General features: G+C 37.7%; 1 protein-coding gene across 6 annotated transcripts in view; it reads right to left on the reverse strand.

Annotated features, from left to right (window-relative positions):
- Nucleotides 1-272: 272 nt before the first annotated feature.
- The window catches only part of LOC100692537 (tumor necrosis factor alpha-induced protein 2), a 31987-nt gene continuing 15104 nt past the window's right edge, over nt 273-17155 (reverse strand). For 4 of the 6 annotated variants that reach the window (XM_019348684.2, XM_019348683.2, XM_019348688.2 and 1 more), the window contains 17 exons: nt 16867-16980; nt 16294-16404; nt 15150-15263; nt 14430-14540; nt 12880-12993; nt 12161-12271; nt 11543-11656; nt 9902-10532; nt 8037-8148; nt 7778-7900; nt 6429-6523; nt 6221-6313; nt 5995-6118; nt 5773-5892; nt 5502-5657; nt 4579-4700; nt 273-1924 (listed from right to left, as the gene is read on the reverse strand). In XM_019348684.2, coding sequence (XP_019204229.1) covers nt 1768-1924; nt 4579-4700; nt 5502-5657; nt 5773-5892; nt 5995-6118; nt 6221-6313; nt 6429-6523; nt 7778-7900; nt 8037-8148; nt 9902-10532; nt 11543-11656; nt 12161-12271; nt 12880-12993; nt 14430-14540; nt 15150-15263; nt 16294-16404; nt 16867-16980 — 2522 coding nt within the window. In that variant the 3' untranslated portion in view covers nt 273-1767. The remainder of the gene's footprint in view (nt 1925-4578; nt 4701-5501; nt 5658-5772; nt 5893-5994; nt 6119-6220; nt 6314-6428; nt 6524-7777; nt 7901-8036; nt 8149-9901; nt 10533-11542; nt 11657-12160; nt 12272-12879; nt 12994-14429; nt 14541-15149; nt 15264-16293; nt 16405-16866; nt 16981-17155) is intronic. The other 2 variants (XM_019348685.2, XM_019348686.2) reach the window with 2 other exon arrangements.

Below are 17155 nucleotides of genomic sequence, written 5' to 3' on the forward strand. Positions count from 1 at the left end.
GAGGTAAATAAACAAGTTGTAATAAAACCAAATCCAACGTGACATCAGGACATGTATGTCCACTAGAGGGGGTTGTGTGCTGTAGTTGTGTGTCCAGTGGTTGAGTCTTTGTCCACATCTTTTTGAAAAAAAAATGAATTGGGTTTTTAAATAAGACGATAGAAATATTTAAGACTTGTTTCCAAGTGCTGTTTTTATGCACGTCATTACAGATATTTGCTTCAATAAAAGAAGACATTTCCAGTTCAAATAAATGACCAAATGTGAGTGGATTAGGCTGATAGTGCCTAGTGGATATAGTGGCCTTTTATTGATATTATCAAATATGCATTTCAGTAACACAATGTTTACATTTTCTTAGCTACAATCACAAAAGGTGAAAAAAAAAAATCCAAACAGTTGAATCAACTTATACAAAACATATAATAATAACAATAAGAAGAAGAAATATTCACGTAAAAAGGAATTTACCTGAGAAATGAATTGACTTTCACTGTTATGTCTGGTTTCCTTTACAAAATGGCAAACATGCGCAAGTTTACATGTAATGTTATTTATTTGATGTGAAATGTCATTTTTCTTTGTCTGATGTCAAACGCGACAAACATGAGAGGACAAAGGTAATATTTTTAAACAGTGTGTTTTACTACTTCACTGTAAACACGATATTGCCATTTATCTTCTGGTACATATACAAGAATAAAGAATTATTCTATACTAACTTGCACAAACCAAGGACCAAACATAAATCACTGCAGAAATTCTGACTTCTTTCAGTGGATGTGTACATTTTTTAAAAGCAGTACCTTATATTATTCTATTCTATTCTATTATTATTTACAAAACTGAGAAAAACTATTGGATAATATCAAAATGGAAATGTCACTAGGTTACATGTGAAACAATATTCCAGCGCTTCAGAGTATTATTTATCCATGTTGTTACAAGGCTTGATTTCTATTATTTCAGCAGTATACAACAAGGTTTACAACAAGAAGAAGAAGAACAAGAAGGTCAGATTAGATTTGCCGGAAAACATCTAAAAGACCTTTCACAGGATTCGAAAAACTATCTTTGAAAAGATGAAACCAAGATAAACTTGTATCAGAAACATGGAAAGAGAAAGTCAGAAGAAGGAGAGAAACAACTTTTCACTGCTGCATCATCTGTGAAACATGGTGGAGACAATGAGCCTCATTTACTAATACACAGACTAATACACTAATACACAAGTAGTCCACACAGAAAAATTACTGTTAAATTTGTAAAACGTGCGTGCCAGCCTATTTTGTTATCACCACAGTTAGTAAATCAAAAGCATTCGGAACCAACATGCACATTTCCTCTGCCCCATTTCTCTGTGTAAGAAACTATGTTTACCTCCAAGTGAAGCAGAGCACGAGGTGATGATGTTTTAAGAGAGAAGTCTGCACATCTAAGACAAGAATTTAGGAGAAAGTTTGACTGTAGAAAATGGAATAACAGTGTCTGAGGTCCAAGGAGGAAGTGTTTCAACATAAGTGATGGTCATTCAAAAATGAAAAATGACTAAATAAAAAGAAAAACTTAGGCTGATGCTGACTGTGGCTCAAGTCAAACACTAACAGACAACAAGAAAAAACATGGGGAATTATCCATGGCATTCACTTTGAACATCTCTACAGACAGACTGAAAACATTAGCATTCAACTCATCTTATCTACCAAACAATATAATACACAATGCTCCGCAACCCAACTCTCAGTCAGTGATACTCTGAAAAGCAAATCAACTGCCCACCACTTCAACTTTGGAGAAAAATGCCCTGGTTTCAGCATTAGTATGGCTCTCTTTCAGTATGTCCAGCACTGTGGTTTTGATAGTTTTCTTGTCGACTTTGGAGAGGTTTGCTTTGAGTTTAAGCAGAGCTGAAATATGTTTTTCACTGTTGGTGACAGAAAGAAGAAAAGGTTAAAAAAAGATGTCATGCCAAGTATTTTATGATTATGTTTGTATGCTGTTTATCATTACAGAATGAGAGACTGTGAAAAAAGACTGTCAGGTGAAGAAAGTCATATATGACAGTAAGATCCAAACAAATGATGATGATGATGTTTCAGCCTACCTTAGATTACATGAATGTACAAAATCACCCCCTTAATGTGCCATTAATGCCACATGATATTAACAATGTTAATAAGTAAAAAAAAAAAAAAAAAAAAAGATTCTGTAACATTTTCTTTAACCCTCAACACAAGGGTTAGAAGTTCAATCATTTCTTTAAACTTGTACTCCAAGACTGCAGGTCTCAAATCAAACAGCTGACTTGCTGATCTGTATTATTGAACCTGTTATGTCTTTTTCTGTGTGTAACCAGTTTCCTGCCCCTGACACACATCCTTCCTGCAAACACTAACAGCTGTCAGTAACACATCACCACACCAACTACTGGAAAAAATGGAGGTGGAAAATGTGTCAATTTCTGTTTTAAATGCAACAACAGGTGGAACTCCTATTGGCGACCAGTGATGGGAATAACGGCGTTACAAGTAACAGCGTTACTAATGGCGTTACTTTTTTCAGTAACGAGTAATCTAAGTAATGACTATTTCTATCGTTACAACGTCGTTACCGTTACTAACAAGAAAATGCGGTGCTGTCGCGTTACTATTTTTCAACAAACAGATGGTTGAAGCTGTGTTTAGCTTACTGCACCTTATATCAGTTGCACGGAAGTAGCTGTAAGTAATCTGGGTGCTACAGCTTTAAGCAGCTGCGTGCGCTCCCGCGGGCAGCAATCACTTTCTGCCCGACGATCACTTTTTGGCACGAAACCTGGAGCTCAGGGGGCAAAACAGTCACATGAGTGCTGCTGTTTGACTGAGGAAGAATAAAGGAGTCGTGGTAAGCCAATCACATGACCACTTTAAGATGACAAAGCAACAAGGTGCCATATACCAGTTTTTAAATTGTGTTGATAGGCCACGTAAAACCAGTCATGATAAACAATATATACACGCGTGTTTTTTCCTGAATAGTTTCATCACGTTTACTGTCTAAGGACAGCGCTAGCACGCACTCTCTGCTTATGACCAAAAAATTAAAAAAACAAAAACCAAAAAAACAGCCCTTTCGTGTTGGTGGAAAAATGCACCATGTCGACCAATCAAAAATGATATGGCAACATGACATTTGGTTGTTTAGGAAGAGGGGGAAGTTTTAGGATTGACGGCGAGAGTGAGAGAGAGACAGACAGACAGCAGAGAAGAGAGAGAGCGAGTTCTGAGCTGTGAGAGATTTGTGATGTTTATTGTGTTTGGAGTGTGTAGTTAATGTGTTGTCTTGTGTAGCTAGTGTATAGTGATGTGGATAGTTTTGTGTTGTGTGTCAGAACAATGAGGTGACTGCTGTCTCCAGGTAGAGAACAGGAGTGATACACCTGCTGCTGTCAGGCCTGCAGGTATCAGGCTGCGATGTTCTTCTTTATAGTGGACAGAAATATTTGGAGTGGCACACAGAATTTGTGTGGCATCTTATTGAATGCAGAACAGCTGATTGTTATGTAAATAGTTTGAAGTGGTTATTAAAAAAGGGTAAAAGGTAAATGGCTGCAAATAACTTTGTTGTTTGCAAAACTTGTGCATAGGATTTTAAAATTGACAATTTATATTTGCATTTAAAGTTATGAAATATGATTCATTAAACATGTTTGTGGTTGTTACAGTAAAAATATAACTTTTTCTACTCGGATTTTATGTTTCTTGTCTGATTTTAGATCAATTGTCTTAATACAGTCTGTCAAAATGAAAACATAACTGTAAATTCAGACACGTGAGGTTGTGCTGATGATACCAAACAAGGCAAAGTAAATAGTTTTTAAAGGTGAAATGTGGAGGTCAAATCAAAAGTAGTTAAAAATGGCCAATTACACCCTGGACCCCAGAGGGTTAAACATTTTTTTTAAAGTAACGCAATAGTTACTTTTCAAGTACTTTTGGAATCTTGTAACTCAGTTACTCACTCAGTTACTTTTTTGAAGAAGTAACTAGTAACTATAATTAATTACTTTTTCAAAATAACTTGCCCAACACTGTTGGTGACACTGATATGTGCCTAAATTTACATTAATGTCCAAGTTTCCACTAGTTTTACCAAATAACTCCCCATAAAATCACACACTTCCGTGGTGCTGATACTTTCAGACACACAGACAGTCTATATGTGAGTGTGTGTATCAACAGCAGTGTTTATGTGCCCTGATTCCCTTTCTCCTTTTCCTTTAAGGTTAGAAATAAGACAAGAACGAGACAGTTTGGTTTCCGGTGCCACATTTTGAAGAAATCTCTCTTTTCACTCTAATTAACAGCATTATTGACTTAATCTACACACAGCTACAGCTGCTTCTCTCATGCCTGCATGTTTTATTTAGCTTACCGTTTCTCATATTAGTTTCCATGAATGTAGCTCATCCTGCTGACAAGAAACATCTGAAACCAACTGAGATGTTTGGCTCAGTCTACTTGCTGTTCCTCCTCAGCTATCGCCAAAAAGTACAGTTGTTTTTGTATTAAAGTATGTCTGAGTCAATTCAAAAGTTACCTGAGGTCAGGATATGCAGATCCCAGTGAAACGATTTGCATCTGTATGGCAGGAATATCTTGGAGTTTTAGCACTTCTGCAATCTTGGTCAGGATTTCCTTTAACCAGTCTTGTTCGGATCCCTGTGAAGACAAATCAGTGACGTCAGTTTAGTCTGTAAGTTTCCCAAAACTCTAATCAACAAAGCAATAATGATGTTTTTCATTCTGGAGCTACTGCACTGGAGTTTGACAAGATCGATGATGTATTTGATACGTTCTTTCAGTTTCATGAATAATGTCTTTCTTTATGCACCACGTAGTCATCAACCAATGGACAGAGCTTTGATACATTTGTAACTACAGTCCAGTTGTCCTTAAATGGGGGGATTTTCTTCATTTCTACCATGTTTTGCTCCATGTAAAATCTATGTATAAGATATTGATTTATATGCTACAGATACAAATGTATAATTTAAAAATCTTTTTTAACAAGGGCAATATACAGAAAGTGGAAAAAAGTGGGAAAGAAATTGGAGAATAAAAAAATAAAGAAAGCACATTGTTGAACATTGTTCCTGTAGTCTAAAGTGATTATCAGACTTATAGAAATCATGCGTTTGACTCCTAATGTAACTTATATAGAGACTATTTGGTCCATCATTTTATATGTGTCACACTTTTGTTCTTAAGGAATGAGTAAGGTTTTCCATTGAGTGTATTTCTTCTATATCCAGGTTTGGAGGATCACATTTTAGTCAGCTGCTCTTTTTTTTTGTTTGTTTTTTTCAATTTTAGAAAACTTTTAATTAAAACTTCCAAACCAAATAAATGTGAAATGCAGTTGATTCTTATATTTTTGTTATCCACAGTTCAGCAGAAGTCTGACCACTTGTAGGTTTTATTCATGTCTCAGCTAAAGTGTGCAGTGAAGGTAAGTCTCACCATTTCGGCAAACAGCTCGTGCAGTTTCTCTGCATTTTCTTTCACAGTCTCGTAAGCCTTCTGCTGCTGATTGCTGTCCTTCAGTTTGACCTCTCCTTTCAGGAGCCTCCGGACATATTCTTCTGTCACTTCCTGGTAAAGCTGACCAATCAGCTCCTGAATTTAGCCCAAGTATATAAGTAGTCAGAGCACATCATAATCCTTTTACTAAAAATTTGACAATGAAGGCAATAATGGCCATTCAATCCATTATAAAGTTTCATCCTTTTACCTGGTAAGAGGACTGACTCGAACCCTGAAGTTCTTGAAGCTCTTCTTCAGTGCTATTCAGCAGCTTCTCAAACGTGTTCTTCTTCAGCCAGTCACTGGTTCCCACCTTCTGGTAGTGTGGCTGTGTGGGGAACAAATAACACATTTTTTAATCACTGAAGATTAAAACATATTAGGATTTAATCCTGAGGATTATTGATATCTGCATTTGTAAAGAACTTACCTTGAGGACCTTGTGCACAGGAGTTAATAAATAAGTGTGAGCAGACTGTTTCATCTCAGTCAGGACCGGCAAACAGTTTTTCTGCACATCCTCTGGGAACAGATTGTGCTTCACAAGGAAGTCCCTTTAGACAGACCACACAAGACACATTAGCTCACAGTGACGTATTCGCCTGTTATGAAGAAGTTAAAATCAGAATTTCCATCTAACTGGATCAGAAACATACTTGAACTGTTCGACACAGCTGAGGTTTGCCTTTATGAAAGCTTTGCTGTGCGGTTTGTTTTGCTTAATGACGTCTTTGTGAAACTCTTTATACCTGCAGAAGATTAAAAACAGCTTTTACTTTTATTATCTTGTTTTTCCCAAACATAAAACTAAAATGTATTTTCAAATGACAATATTTAAAAGACAGCCTTGTGAAGCCTTGTTACCTCTGCATGAAGTCTGTCAGGTTGGATGTTATTTTCTGGGCCTTGTGCGGGTCTCTTACAATTTTTTGTGCTGATGTCACGATGTCGTTGATCAACTGAAGACAAATGGATTGACAAACCAGTGGCAGTTTTAAGTTCCCAAAGCATTTTACACAGCAATGCACTTCCATCATTTTCAGATCCAGTTAAACTAACAGCAGGAACCAAACCCAGTGCTTTACAATGTTAGTGACTAACCCAAGTGATTAAGCTACAGAACAGTGGGAGGGTTTGAAACTGTGACTCTGATCTGACAGTAAATGAGTTTCTATAAATGACCCAAACAAAAATGACGGTCCTTTCTTTGTTTGTTAATTTTTTTCTCAAAGTTTCTCAGTCTTTTTCAGTTTGGCTGAAAATATTTGAGCACAGTGGATAACAGAAAACATTTTGTCCTCCTATGATCAAAACAATGTTATGTCATTATTTCACTACAACAATTTTTTATTGCACAGTTCAGATATAGCAATGTTTTCAAAGCCTCTCATCATGGTCAACAATTAGAAATATCATGGTCCTGAGTCTGGTGACTCAGCGTTTATGTTTATGGTTATGAATATGCTTTGTTTCAGTTATATATCTTTATATCTCTCTTGAATATCTTTTGGAGTTCTCTAGTTCTTTGGTTTTGCCTCCATGCCTCACCTGTGTTACACATCCCTTGTTTAGTTTCCTGTCTAGCATCTCCCCTGTCAGCCGTGTCTCCTTGTCAAGTCCACGTCTCTGTGTCTGTGTCCTGTTTCCTGTTTTACTTTGACAGTCTTGCTTCCTTTGTTAATGTTTTCAATTTTCCTTCCTGTGCATCTCATTATGTCAGATTAGTCCCAGCTGTTTTCCTCCTGTCTCCCAAGGGAAAGGGAGAGGAAAATCCCTGCGTTTTCCTCTGTCCGTGGTCGTGTCCTTGACTACCCTCTCTGTGTTATCCTGTGTTCCTGATTAAATCATAGTTCTCCATTTCTGGCATAGTTTCTACTTTTTTTTAGTTTTCCAGTCTGAGTTTCATGTTTCTAGCTTCCTGCTTAGTTTTTAACAGCACAATAAGGCTGCCTCTTTTAGTTTAATCTTTTGTTTTGTGAGTCCTGTATTTGGGTCCTTCATCCTACCTGCCACACAGCAAACCATCACAAGTAGTAAACAAAATGCAAAACTCACTATAAGGACCCTTAAAGTTAGCCACCACAAGTGATTCCTTTCACTTTGTGTTGATACATCTTTATTCAAGCTTTATAAAAGCATTGGTGACACTGCATTCCAGCTAAGCATTTCAGCCTCTTTTATATCAAGTTGTAGCAACTCTATGGCAACTCTACCTGGATGACATCATAGGCCACGGCACTGGCGTAGCAACCATCATCTCTTGTCGGCTCCTTTCCTTGATCCCACTCTTTCTTTGCTTCATCCAATACTCGGTCAATAAAAATCATCAGGTCGCTCTAAACACACAACAACACACAGCTGTCACTATTATATCTACAATATTCTATGAGCTATAATAAAACAAACTATATCTTTTTTTGAACAGCATCCTAAAAAAGCAAGCTAAACGTATAACAACAAATCTTTTGTTACCTGTTGATTGCTGAGGTACTTCTCCTCCAGAGGTTTCAGTAACTCGTCAGGAAGCAGGTTTCCCAGCGCTTCAGTATTGATATTACTGGTCAGCTCAGGTTTTTCAAGGATTCTGGTACACAGAGCAGATAACACATAAGTTTTCATAAACAGCCCAACTTGTGTTTAGTCTACATGTCATTTGTCATTTCAGTTTAATTCACTTTAGTTCTACTTATATAGCGGCAAATCACTACAACAGTTGCCTCAAAGCACTTTATACTGTAAAATAAGACACTACAATAACACAGAGAAAACTGCAACAAACAAACGACCCCCTACGATCAAACAGTAGGAAGGAAAAACTCCCTATTTACAGGAAGACAAGGCTCTGGGAGGGGCAGCCATCTGCTATGACCAGTTAAGGGTGAGGAGAGGAAGACAGGATCAGACATGTTGTGAAAGAGGGGTAGAGATTAATAATAACTCATGATTAAATGCAGAGTGGTTTAAAAACACACAGAAAGTGAAAAGAGGTGAGTGCAAAAGAACCACTCATGGGGAAGGCCCCAGCAGCCTAGACCTACTGCAGCATAACTAAGGGATGATTCAAGGTCATCTGATCTAGCTGTATATGCTTTGACAAAAAAAAAAAAAAAAGATTTAAGCCTAATCTTAAAAGTAGGGTGGCTGTCTTCTGATTCTGAAGAGGGGCGTGAAAGCTGAAGGCTCTCCCTTCCATTCTACCAAGTGCTCTATTGCTGTGATATGGTACTAAGACGTCTTTAAGAGTAGATGAGATCTGATTATTGAAGACCTTTAATGTGAGAAGAAAGATTTTAAATTTGATTCTGGATTCAACAGTTAGCCGATGAAGAGAAGCCAATATGGAAGAAATATGATCTCTCTTTCTAGTCCCTGTAGGTACTCCTCAGGAAGCTTTTTGGATCAACTAGAAAGTTTTCAGGGAGTTTTTAGGACAACATGACCACAAGGCATTTCTGTTTAACTAATTGGTGTGTGTCTGTATAGCAATGACAATGCTATGCCTTAAAATGAAATTAGTCCCAGCTAAGAACCCTGTTGAACTCCATAATTAACCTTAATGTGTGAAAAAAACTCTACATTAACATGAACAATTTGGAGTCTATTAGATAAATATTATTTAAACTACTGCAGCATAGTACCTCTAATACAAACAGCATGCTCTAATTGCTGTGATAAAATATTATGGTCAATAGTATCAAAATTTAACATAGCACATTAAGCCACCAGAAATGAATCAGAATCAGAATACTTAGGAAATTATGTACAATGGTTGCTTAATGTACTTAAATTAGCATGGTGGCACAGTGATTAGCACTGCTGCCTCACAGCAAGAAGGTCCTGAGTTCAATTCCACCTGGCCAGGTCCTTTCTGTGTGGAGTTTGCATGGTCTCCCCATGTTTACCTGGGTTCTCTCTGGATACTTCAGCTTCCTCCCACAGTCCAAAGACATGCAGTTAGTGGGGTTAGGTTAATTGGTGATTCAAAATTGCCCATAGGTGTGAATGTGAGTGCGAATGGTTGTCTGTCTCTATGTGTTAGCCCTGTGACAGACTGGTGACCTGTCCAGGATGTACCCTGCGTCCCTCACTATGGTAGCTGGGATAGGCTCCACCCCCCACTCCCCGGCGATGCTGACAAAGATAAGTGGAAGAGAATGGATGGGATGGATGAAAGCCACCAAAAATTTGCAGTTAAAACACAGGTGTATAGCTATGGGTCCATGTATTTGTATTCACTGTCGATTTGTAATTGCTCAGGTATTTATTACTCAGGAATAAATAAAGGACATCCCAGCATAAAAATAATATGCTACTTCAAACAAAAACTTATGGCTTACTCTGGATAAGATTCCTTCACCCATCGCAGGAGGAAACTGCAGTCCTCGTCATCCACAGAACCAACAATCTTTCTGAGCCTGGCCTTGAAAGTTTGATGGTACTGTCTTGCATAAAAGTTACAGATGTCCATCTCTGGTGGGTAGCAGTTCTTCACCTTCTCCACCACCCACTGCAGGTCATCCTTCAGCTGCCTGTCCATGGACTGGATGTCTGCCTGGATCAAGGACTGGTTCACCTGGTCACCAGTGGGGCTCGATGGATTATCCATACGCCCATTTACTAATTTTTGAAGCACTTCGTCATGGCGCTTCTTCCACTCACTGGGCCTCCAGGCCGGTGGAGTCTGGGATCTTTGTTTCCACAGCTGGTCCTGCTCTTCCTCAAGGTTGATGGCTTTCACTGCAGACTTCAGAGCAGACACTGATGCTTCCTCACTGCCGAGAGAAAGACTCTGCTGCAGAGTCTGCCATACACGCTCTTCAAGGGCTTTATGGTCTGCAGCAAGCTTTTCTACTGCTTCCTTGTTAGCCTCAGCTGTCTCCCAAAACAGATGTTTCTCCCTGTCTATCAGTTGCTGAGTGGCCTCACAAAAGGCTTGAATTTCAAGGTATTCCTCAAAGGTAGGAGTCACTGGTGGACAGAAACAAAGACAAATCTTTTTAAATTATCAGCACTATTTTATAGATGAATCATCCAGGCTCTGTGAAACTGCGTTGATACTTTCTCAAGTTTTCAGTCCTAAATATGAAACAGGTCGGAAACAAGGAAACAAGGAAATATTTTTTCTAAGACAGGTTAGAAGAAGAGTTTATAGCAATTATTATTTTTTCATTCCACAATTTTACTATGGAAAACACTTTTATTTATAACATGTTTCCTACTGCAGCTTTGAACCTCTGACCTTTATAACTATTTAAATACATATCCATTTTGATACATGTTCAATGTTCCCAAATTAATTTTATTTTCATTTTTTGGGAAAAAAAATAAACTGATCAAAACTATTTTTCTCTTGATATTTATTACTAAACATTGAAACAAATCTTTCTAAACAGTGAAATGAATGCTGCACATGTACTTGATACACATAATTAAATATAACAAAAATAATTATAATCAAACTCATATGAAGTATATTTAAATGGGGTTGAACAAATAAAAAATATACAGAAAAGAGACGAAGATAAACCCCCCTCGATGGATGAAAAAATCCATCGAGGGGGGTTTATCTTCGTCCCTTTTCTGTTTAAGAGAAAACTTTCTCTTAGAAGTATTGTTGGGATCTGAAACAAAAAACAGGTTGAATAAAAGACTGCAGAGATGATTTCAATCTTTTGTGATTTGTATGCAATAAAGATTGACGATGTATACTCTAATAAGATTGTCTTTTATGTGTTATTGTTCTGCCCAATGAGGTTGCAATTTGGCATCAGTTTGATGTTTAAAGGTGCACAGTGACAGGAAATAAAAATGCACATCAAATGCACTGCACCTAGCAACTCTGTTTTGAAAATGTAAGGAATAGAAAGGAGATATATTTACACTAAAAGCATTAAAAAGTAAAAACAAAAAGTTAAAAGGATTACTTGAAGCACTGCAAATTAAAAATAAATACACTAAACAGTATTTGTACTTCCCACCTTTTTCTTCCTTCAAGTCTTCAGAGGGGAGTGTATCCACTTCCTTTTTCCGTGTCCAACGAATGGATTCTCTCAGTCTATTAAATGTATTATCAAACCTCGGCATACTGGGATCTAAAAAAGAAAAGCACACAGTTTAATGTAGTTTTAATGACAGACTGCAGACATGATTTCTGGTCTTTTGTTTTCTCCACTTTCCACAGACAAGCATCAGCAGTGCTTTTTGTTTTAAACTCAGTGCCAAAAAAAAAACTGTTGTTTTGTTGTCCACTATAATGACCACTGCAGAGAACATTTTGGAATGAATAAAAGCAATCAGGCCCTGTCACTCAAAATCAACTGTGGTCTTCAAAAATGCACTTGTACCTGCAGTTTGCACCCAGACATAACAATCTGATGGAAAGCCTTGAACCAGAGTGGAGGCTTTTCCAGCAGCAGATTAGTGCCCATGGTTTGATTTGGCATGGAGAAGTTAATGTCCACATACTTTGTTCATATGTTTTCAAACTTTAGTCAACATGGACTATGTTAAGGTAAATACTAAAAAATGTTATTAGAAGTTTAATATTTAAATATTGCCAGTAAATAGGATCATTGATCTAGTATTAAAGTTAATACCTGTCTTTGATGGTGTCGGTGGTTTGGATTTGAGAGAAGAAACATCTGACTCTTCATCCTCTTTTTTCTCTTCATTCTCCAAACAGGTGGCTGAAGAGCCGTCGCCAAGACCTGACAGAGAGGCAAGCAGAGCACTGCTGGTAACAGCAGAATTTTCTCATAACAGGTTGATTTGGCAAAGATTTGATGCCAGATGACCTTCCTGATGCAACTCTCTCCAGTTATCTAGGGCCGGAACCTGCAGTACACTGGCTTGTGTTCACACATTGTGTGGTGAACTTCACAGAAACTGTTTGCTTGATGCTCATTTGTGTCTGTAGCTCTAACTAGATCCTGAAGTACCACAACTATTAGTCATGAACATCTGCACCAAAAATGCTGTTTTGGATTGTTTGGGGTCACTTTACCCACTAAGTGTGATTTGTATGCAATAAAGATTGACGATGGATACTCTAATAAGATTGTCTTTTATGTGTCATTGTTCTGCCCAATGAGGTTGCAATTTGGCATCATATTGATGTTTACAGGTGCACAGTGACAGGAAATAAAAATGCACATCAAATGCACTGCACCTAGCAACTCTGTTTTGAAAATGTAAGGAGTAGAAAGGAGATTATTTTGCATTAAAAAGTAAAAGCAAGAAGTTAAAAGGATTACTTGAAGCAATGAAAATTAAATTAATGAAAATAAATACACTAAACAGTATTTGTACTTCCCACCTTTTTCTTCCTTCAAGTCTTCAGAAGGGAGTGTATCCACTTCCTTTTTCCGTCTCCAACGAATGGACTCTCTCAGTCTATTAAATGTATTATCAAACCTCGGCATACTGGGATCTAAAAAAGAAAAGCACACAGTTTAATGTAGTTTTAATGACAGACTGCAGACATGATTTCTGGTCTTTTGTTTTCTCCACTTTGCACAGACAAGCATCAGCAGTGCTTTTTGTTTTGAACTCAGTGCCCAAAAAATTGTTGTTGTTTTGTTGTCCACTATAATGACCACTGCAGAGAACATTTTAATAAACATTTTACAAAAAATCATTTGCGGATTTTAGCTATTTTGGTTTGTTCTTTTATGATTGTGTAATCTTAATGGGCCATCTACTTCATTGTTTTAATGGACTTTCCTACCACTGCTATGCTGATGACAAACAGTTTTACTTTTATGTCAGACCCAACAACGTTAACAATCAATGCTTCTCTGTCATTACTACTTGGATGGATTAAAATTTACTTGGAAAAAAATTTACACACTGGAGCTGCATCAGCAATTACGCCTCACCTGCTTGAGAGGAATGAACTGGGTCCTGATGGGGTGGTTGTTGGTGTGTCTGGCTGGCAGCTGACAAGCTGCAGCCGTGTGTGTAGTTACAACAACCGTAATAAAGAAAAGTGTTAAAGGTGTCCAATATGTGGTCGGGTCTGCCATGCATCTGTTACCTTACTTCATCGCAATTTCAGTAAAACTGAAGTTCTAGTACTTGGCCCAGGCCAGTTTCTCTAAGGAGATGAGTCAGTACATTGGCCCCTTCACTAATGACTTCTAAAACTCAAAACCTTGGTATAAATTTTTGACCAACACCTTAATTTTGAAACTCATGTTTCAAAGCTCACCCAAACTTGTTTCCTTCACCTCAGGAATATTCTGTGACTAACATATAATCCTCTGCATGGACAGGCCACTGCTTATACAGCAGAGCTTCTGAAATCTGATCACTGCAGCCGACATTTCCGATCGCCTAACCAGTGCCTTCTTACTGTCCCTCGCTCTATAATAAAACCAGAGGTGATTGTGCTTTTGAGGTTGTTGCACCCAAACTGTGGAACAGCCTTCCTCACTCAATCAGCTCTACTGACTCTGTTATTTGATTTAAAAGGCTCATTCCTGAGCCCGGAGCAGCTCTTGACAAAACAACCTGGCTAGCATGTACAGAGGCCTGACCACAACATCTTTGGAATGAATAAAAGCAATCAGGCCCTGTCACTCAAAATCAACTGTGGTCTTCAAAAATGCACTTGTACCTGCAGTTTGCACCCAGACGTAACAATCTGATGGAAAGCCTTGAACCAGAGGTGGAGGCTTTTCCAGCAGCAGATTAGTGCCCATGGTTTAGCATGAGAAAGTTAATGTCCACATACTTTGTTCATACGTTTTCAAACTTTAGTCAATATGGACTATGTTAAGGTAAATACTAAAAAATGTTTGTAGAAGTTTAATATTTAAATATTGCCAGTATATAGGATCATTGTTCTAGTATTAAAGTTAATACCTGTCTTTGATGGTGTCGGTGGTTTGGATTTGAGAGAAGAAACATCTGACTCTTCATCCTCTTTTTTCTCTTCATTCTCCAAACAGGTGGCTGAAGAGCCGTCGCCAACACCTGACAGAGAGGCAAGCAGAGCACTGCTGGTAACAGCAGAATTTTCTCATAACAGGTTGATTTGGCAAAGATTTGATGCCAGATGACCTTCCTGATGCAACTCTCTCCAGTTATCTAGGGCCGGAACCTGCAGTACACTGGCTTGTGTTCACACATTGTGTGGTGAACTTCACAGAAATTGTTTGCTTGATGCTCATTTGTGTCTGTAGCTCTAACTAGATCCTGAAGTACCACAACTATTAGTCATGAACATCTGCACCAAAAATGCTGTTTTGGATTGTTTGGGGTCACTTTACCCACTAAGTGTGATTTGTATGCAATAAAGATTGACGATGGATACTCTAATAAGATTGTCTTTTATGTGTCATTGTTCTGCCCAATGAGGTTGCAATTTGGCATCAGTTTGATGTTTAAATGTGCACAGTGACAGGAAATAAAAATGCACATCAAATGCACTGCACCTAGCAACTCTGTTTTGAAAATGTAAGGAATAGAAAGGAGATATATTTACACTAAAAGCATTAAAAAGTAAAAACAAAAAGTTAAAAGGATTACTTGAAGCACTGCAAATTAAAAATAAATACACTAAACAGTATTTGTACTTCCCACCTTTTTCTTCCTTCAAGTCTTCAGAGGGGAGTGTATCCACTTCCTTTTTCCGTCTCCAACGAATGGATTCTCTCAGTCTATTAAATGTATTATCAAACCTCGGCATACTGGGATCTAAAAAAGAAAAGCACACAGTTTAATGTAGTTTTAATGACAGACTGCAGACATGATTTCTGGTCTTTTGTTTTCTCCACTTTCAACAAACAAAAATCAGCAGTGCTTTTTGTTTTGAACTCAGTGCCCAAAAAATTGTTGTTGTTTTGTTGTCCACTATAATGACCACTGCAGAGAACATTTTAATAAACATTTTACAAAAAATCATTTGCAGATTTTAGCTATTTTGGTTTGTTCTTTTATGATTGTGTAATCTTAATGGGCCATCTACTTCATTGTTTTAATGGACTTTCCTGCCACTGCTATGCTGATGACAAACAGTTTTACTTTTATGTCAGACCCAACAACGTTAACAATCAATGCTTCTCTGTCATTACTACTTGGATGGATTAAAATTTACTTTATCACAATTTCGGTAAAACTGAGGTTGTAGTACTTGGCCCAGGCAGTTGCTCAAACAAGATAAGCCATTACATTGGCCCGTTCACTAATAACTTCTAAAACTAAAATCTAGTTTTAAAACCAGAGGTGATTGTACTTTTGTGGTTGTTGCACCCAAACTGTGGAACAGCCTTCCACACTCAATCAGCTCTACTGACTCTGTTATTTGATTTAAAAGGCTCATTCCTGAGCCCGGAGCAGCTCTTGACAAAACAACCTGGCTAGCATGTACAGAGGCCTGACCACAACATCTTTGGAATGAATAAAAGCAATCAGGCCTTGTCACTCAACACCAGCTCCGGACCTCAATAATGAACTTGTACCTGGATGGCAACAAATGCAGTTTGTAGCCAGATGCAACAATCTGATGGAAAGCCTTGAACCAGAGTGGAGGCTTTTCCAGCAGCAGATTAGTGCCCATGGTTTGATTTGGCATGGAGAAGTTAATGTCCACATACTTTGTTCATACGTTTTCAAACTTTAGTCAACATGGACTATGTTAAAGTAAATACTAAAAAATGTTATTAGAAGTTTAATATTTAAATATTGCCAGTATATAGGATCATTGATCTAGTATTAAAGTTAATACCTGTCTTTGATGGTGTCGGTGGTTTGGATTTGAGAGAAGAAACATCTGACTCTTCATCCTCTTTTTTCTCTTCATTCTCCAAACAGGTGGCTGAAGAGCCGTCGCCAACACCTGACAGAGAGGCAAGCAGAGCACTGCTGGTAACAGCAGAATTTTCTCATAACAGGTTGATTTGGCAAAGGTTTGATGCCAGATACAACTATTAGTCATGAACATCTGCACCAAAAATGCTGTTTTGGATTGTTTGGGGTCACTTTACCCACTAAGTGTGATTTGCATGCAATAAAGATTGGCAATGTATACTCTAATAAGATTGCCTTTTATGTGTTATTGTTCTGCTCACTGAGGTTGCAATTTGGCATCAGTTTGATGTTTAAATGTGCACAGTGACAGGAAATAAAACATGCTAAAAAAAAAAACCCTCAAATGCATTACACCTAGAAAGTCTGATTTGAAAACATAAGGAGTAGAAACGAGATATATTTGCATTAAAAAGTCAAAGTTAAAAGGAATACTTAAATGAAGCACTGAAAGTTAAAAACAGGTACAATAAAAAGTATTTGTACTTCCCACCTTTTTCTTCCTTCAAGTCTTCAGAAGGGAGTGTATCCACTTCCTTTTTCCGTCTCCAAGGAAAGGACTCTCTCAGTCTATTAAATGTATTATCAAACCTCGGCATACTGGGATCTAAAAAAGAAAAGCACACAGTTTAATGTAGTTTTAATGACAGACTGCAGACCTGATTTCTGGTCTTTTGTTTTCTCCCTGTCACGGTCCTGGGTCGGTGACCCAGTGTTTGTGTTTTTGGTTTAAGTTTTACTCTTTGAATTGTGGTTTTCTGTTGTATTATATTTACTGTTCC

The sequence above is a fragment of the Oreochromis niloticus genome, linkage group LG19 (genome assembly GCF_001858045.2).
Source record: "Oreochromis niloticus isolate F11D_XX linkage group LG19, O_niloticus_UMD_NMBU, whole genome shotgun sequence".
Classification (NCBI taxonomy): domain Eukaryota; kingdom Metazoa; phylum Chordata; class Actinopteri; order Cichliformes; family Cichlidae; genus Oreochromis; species Oreochromis niloticus.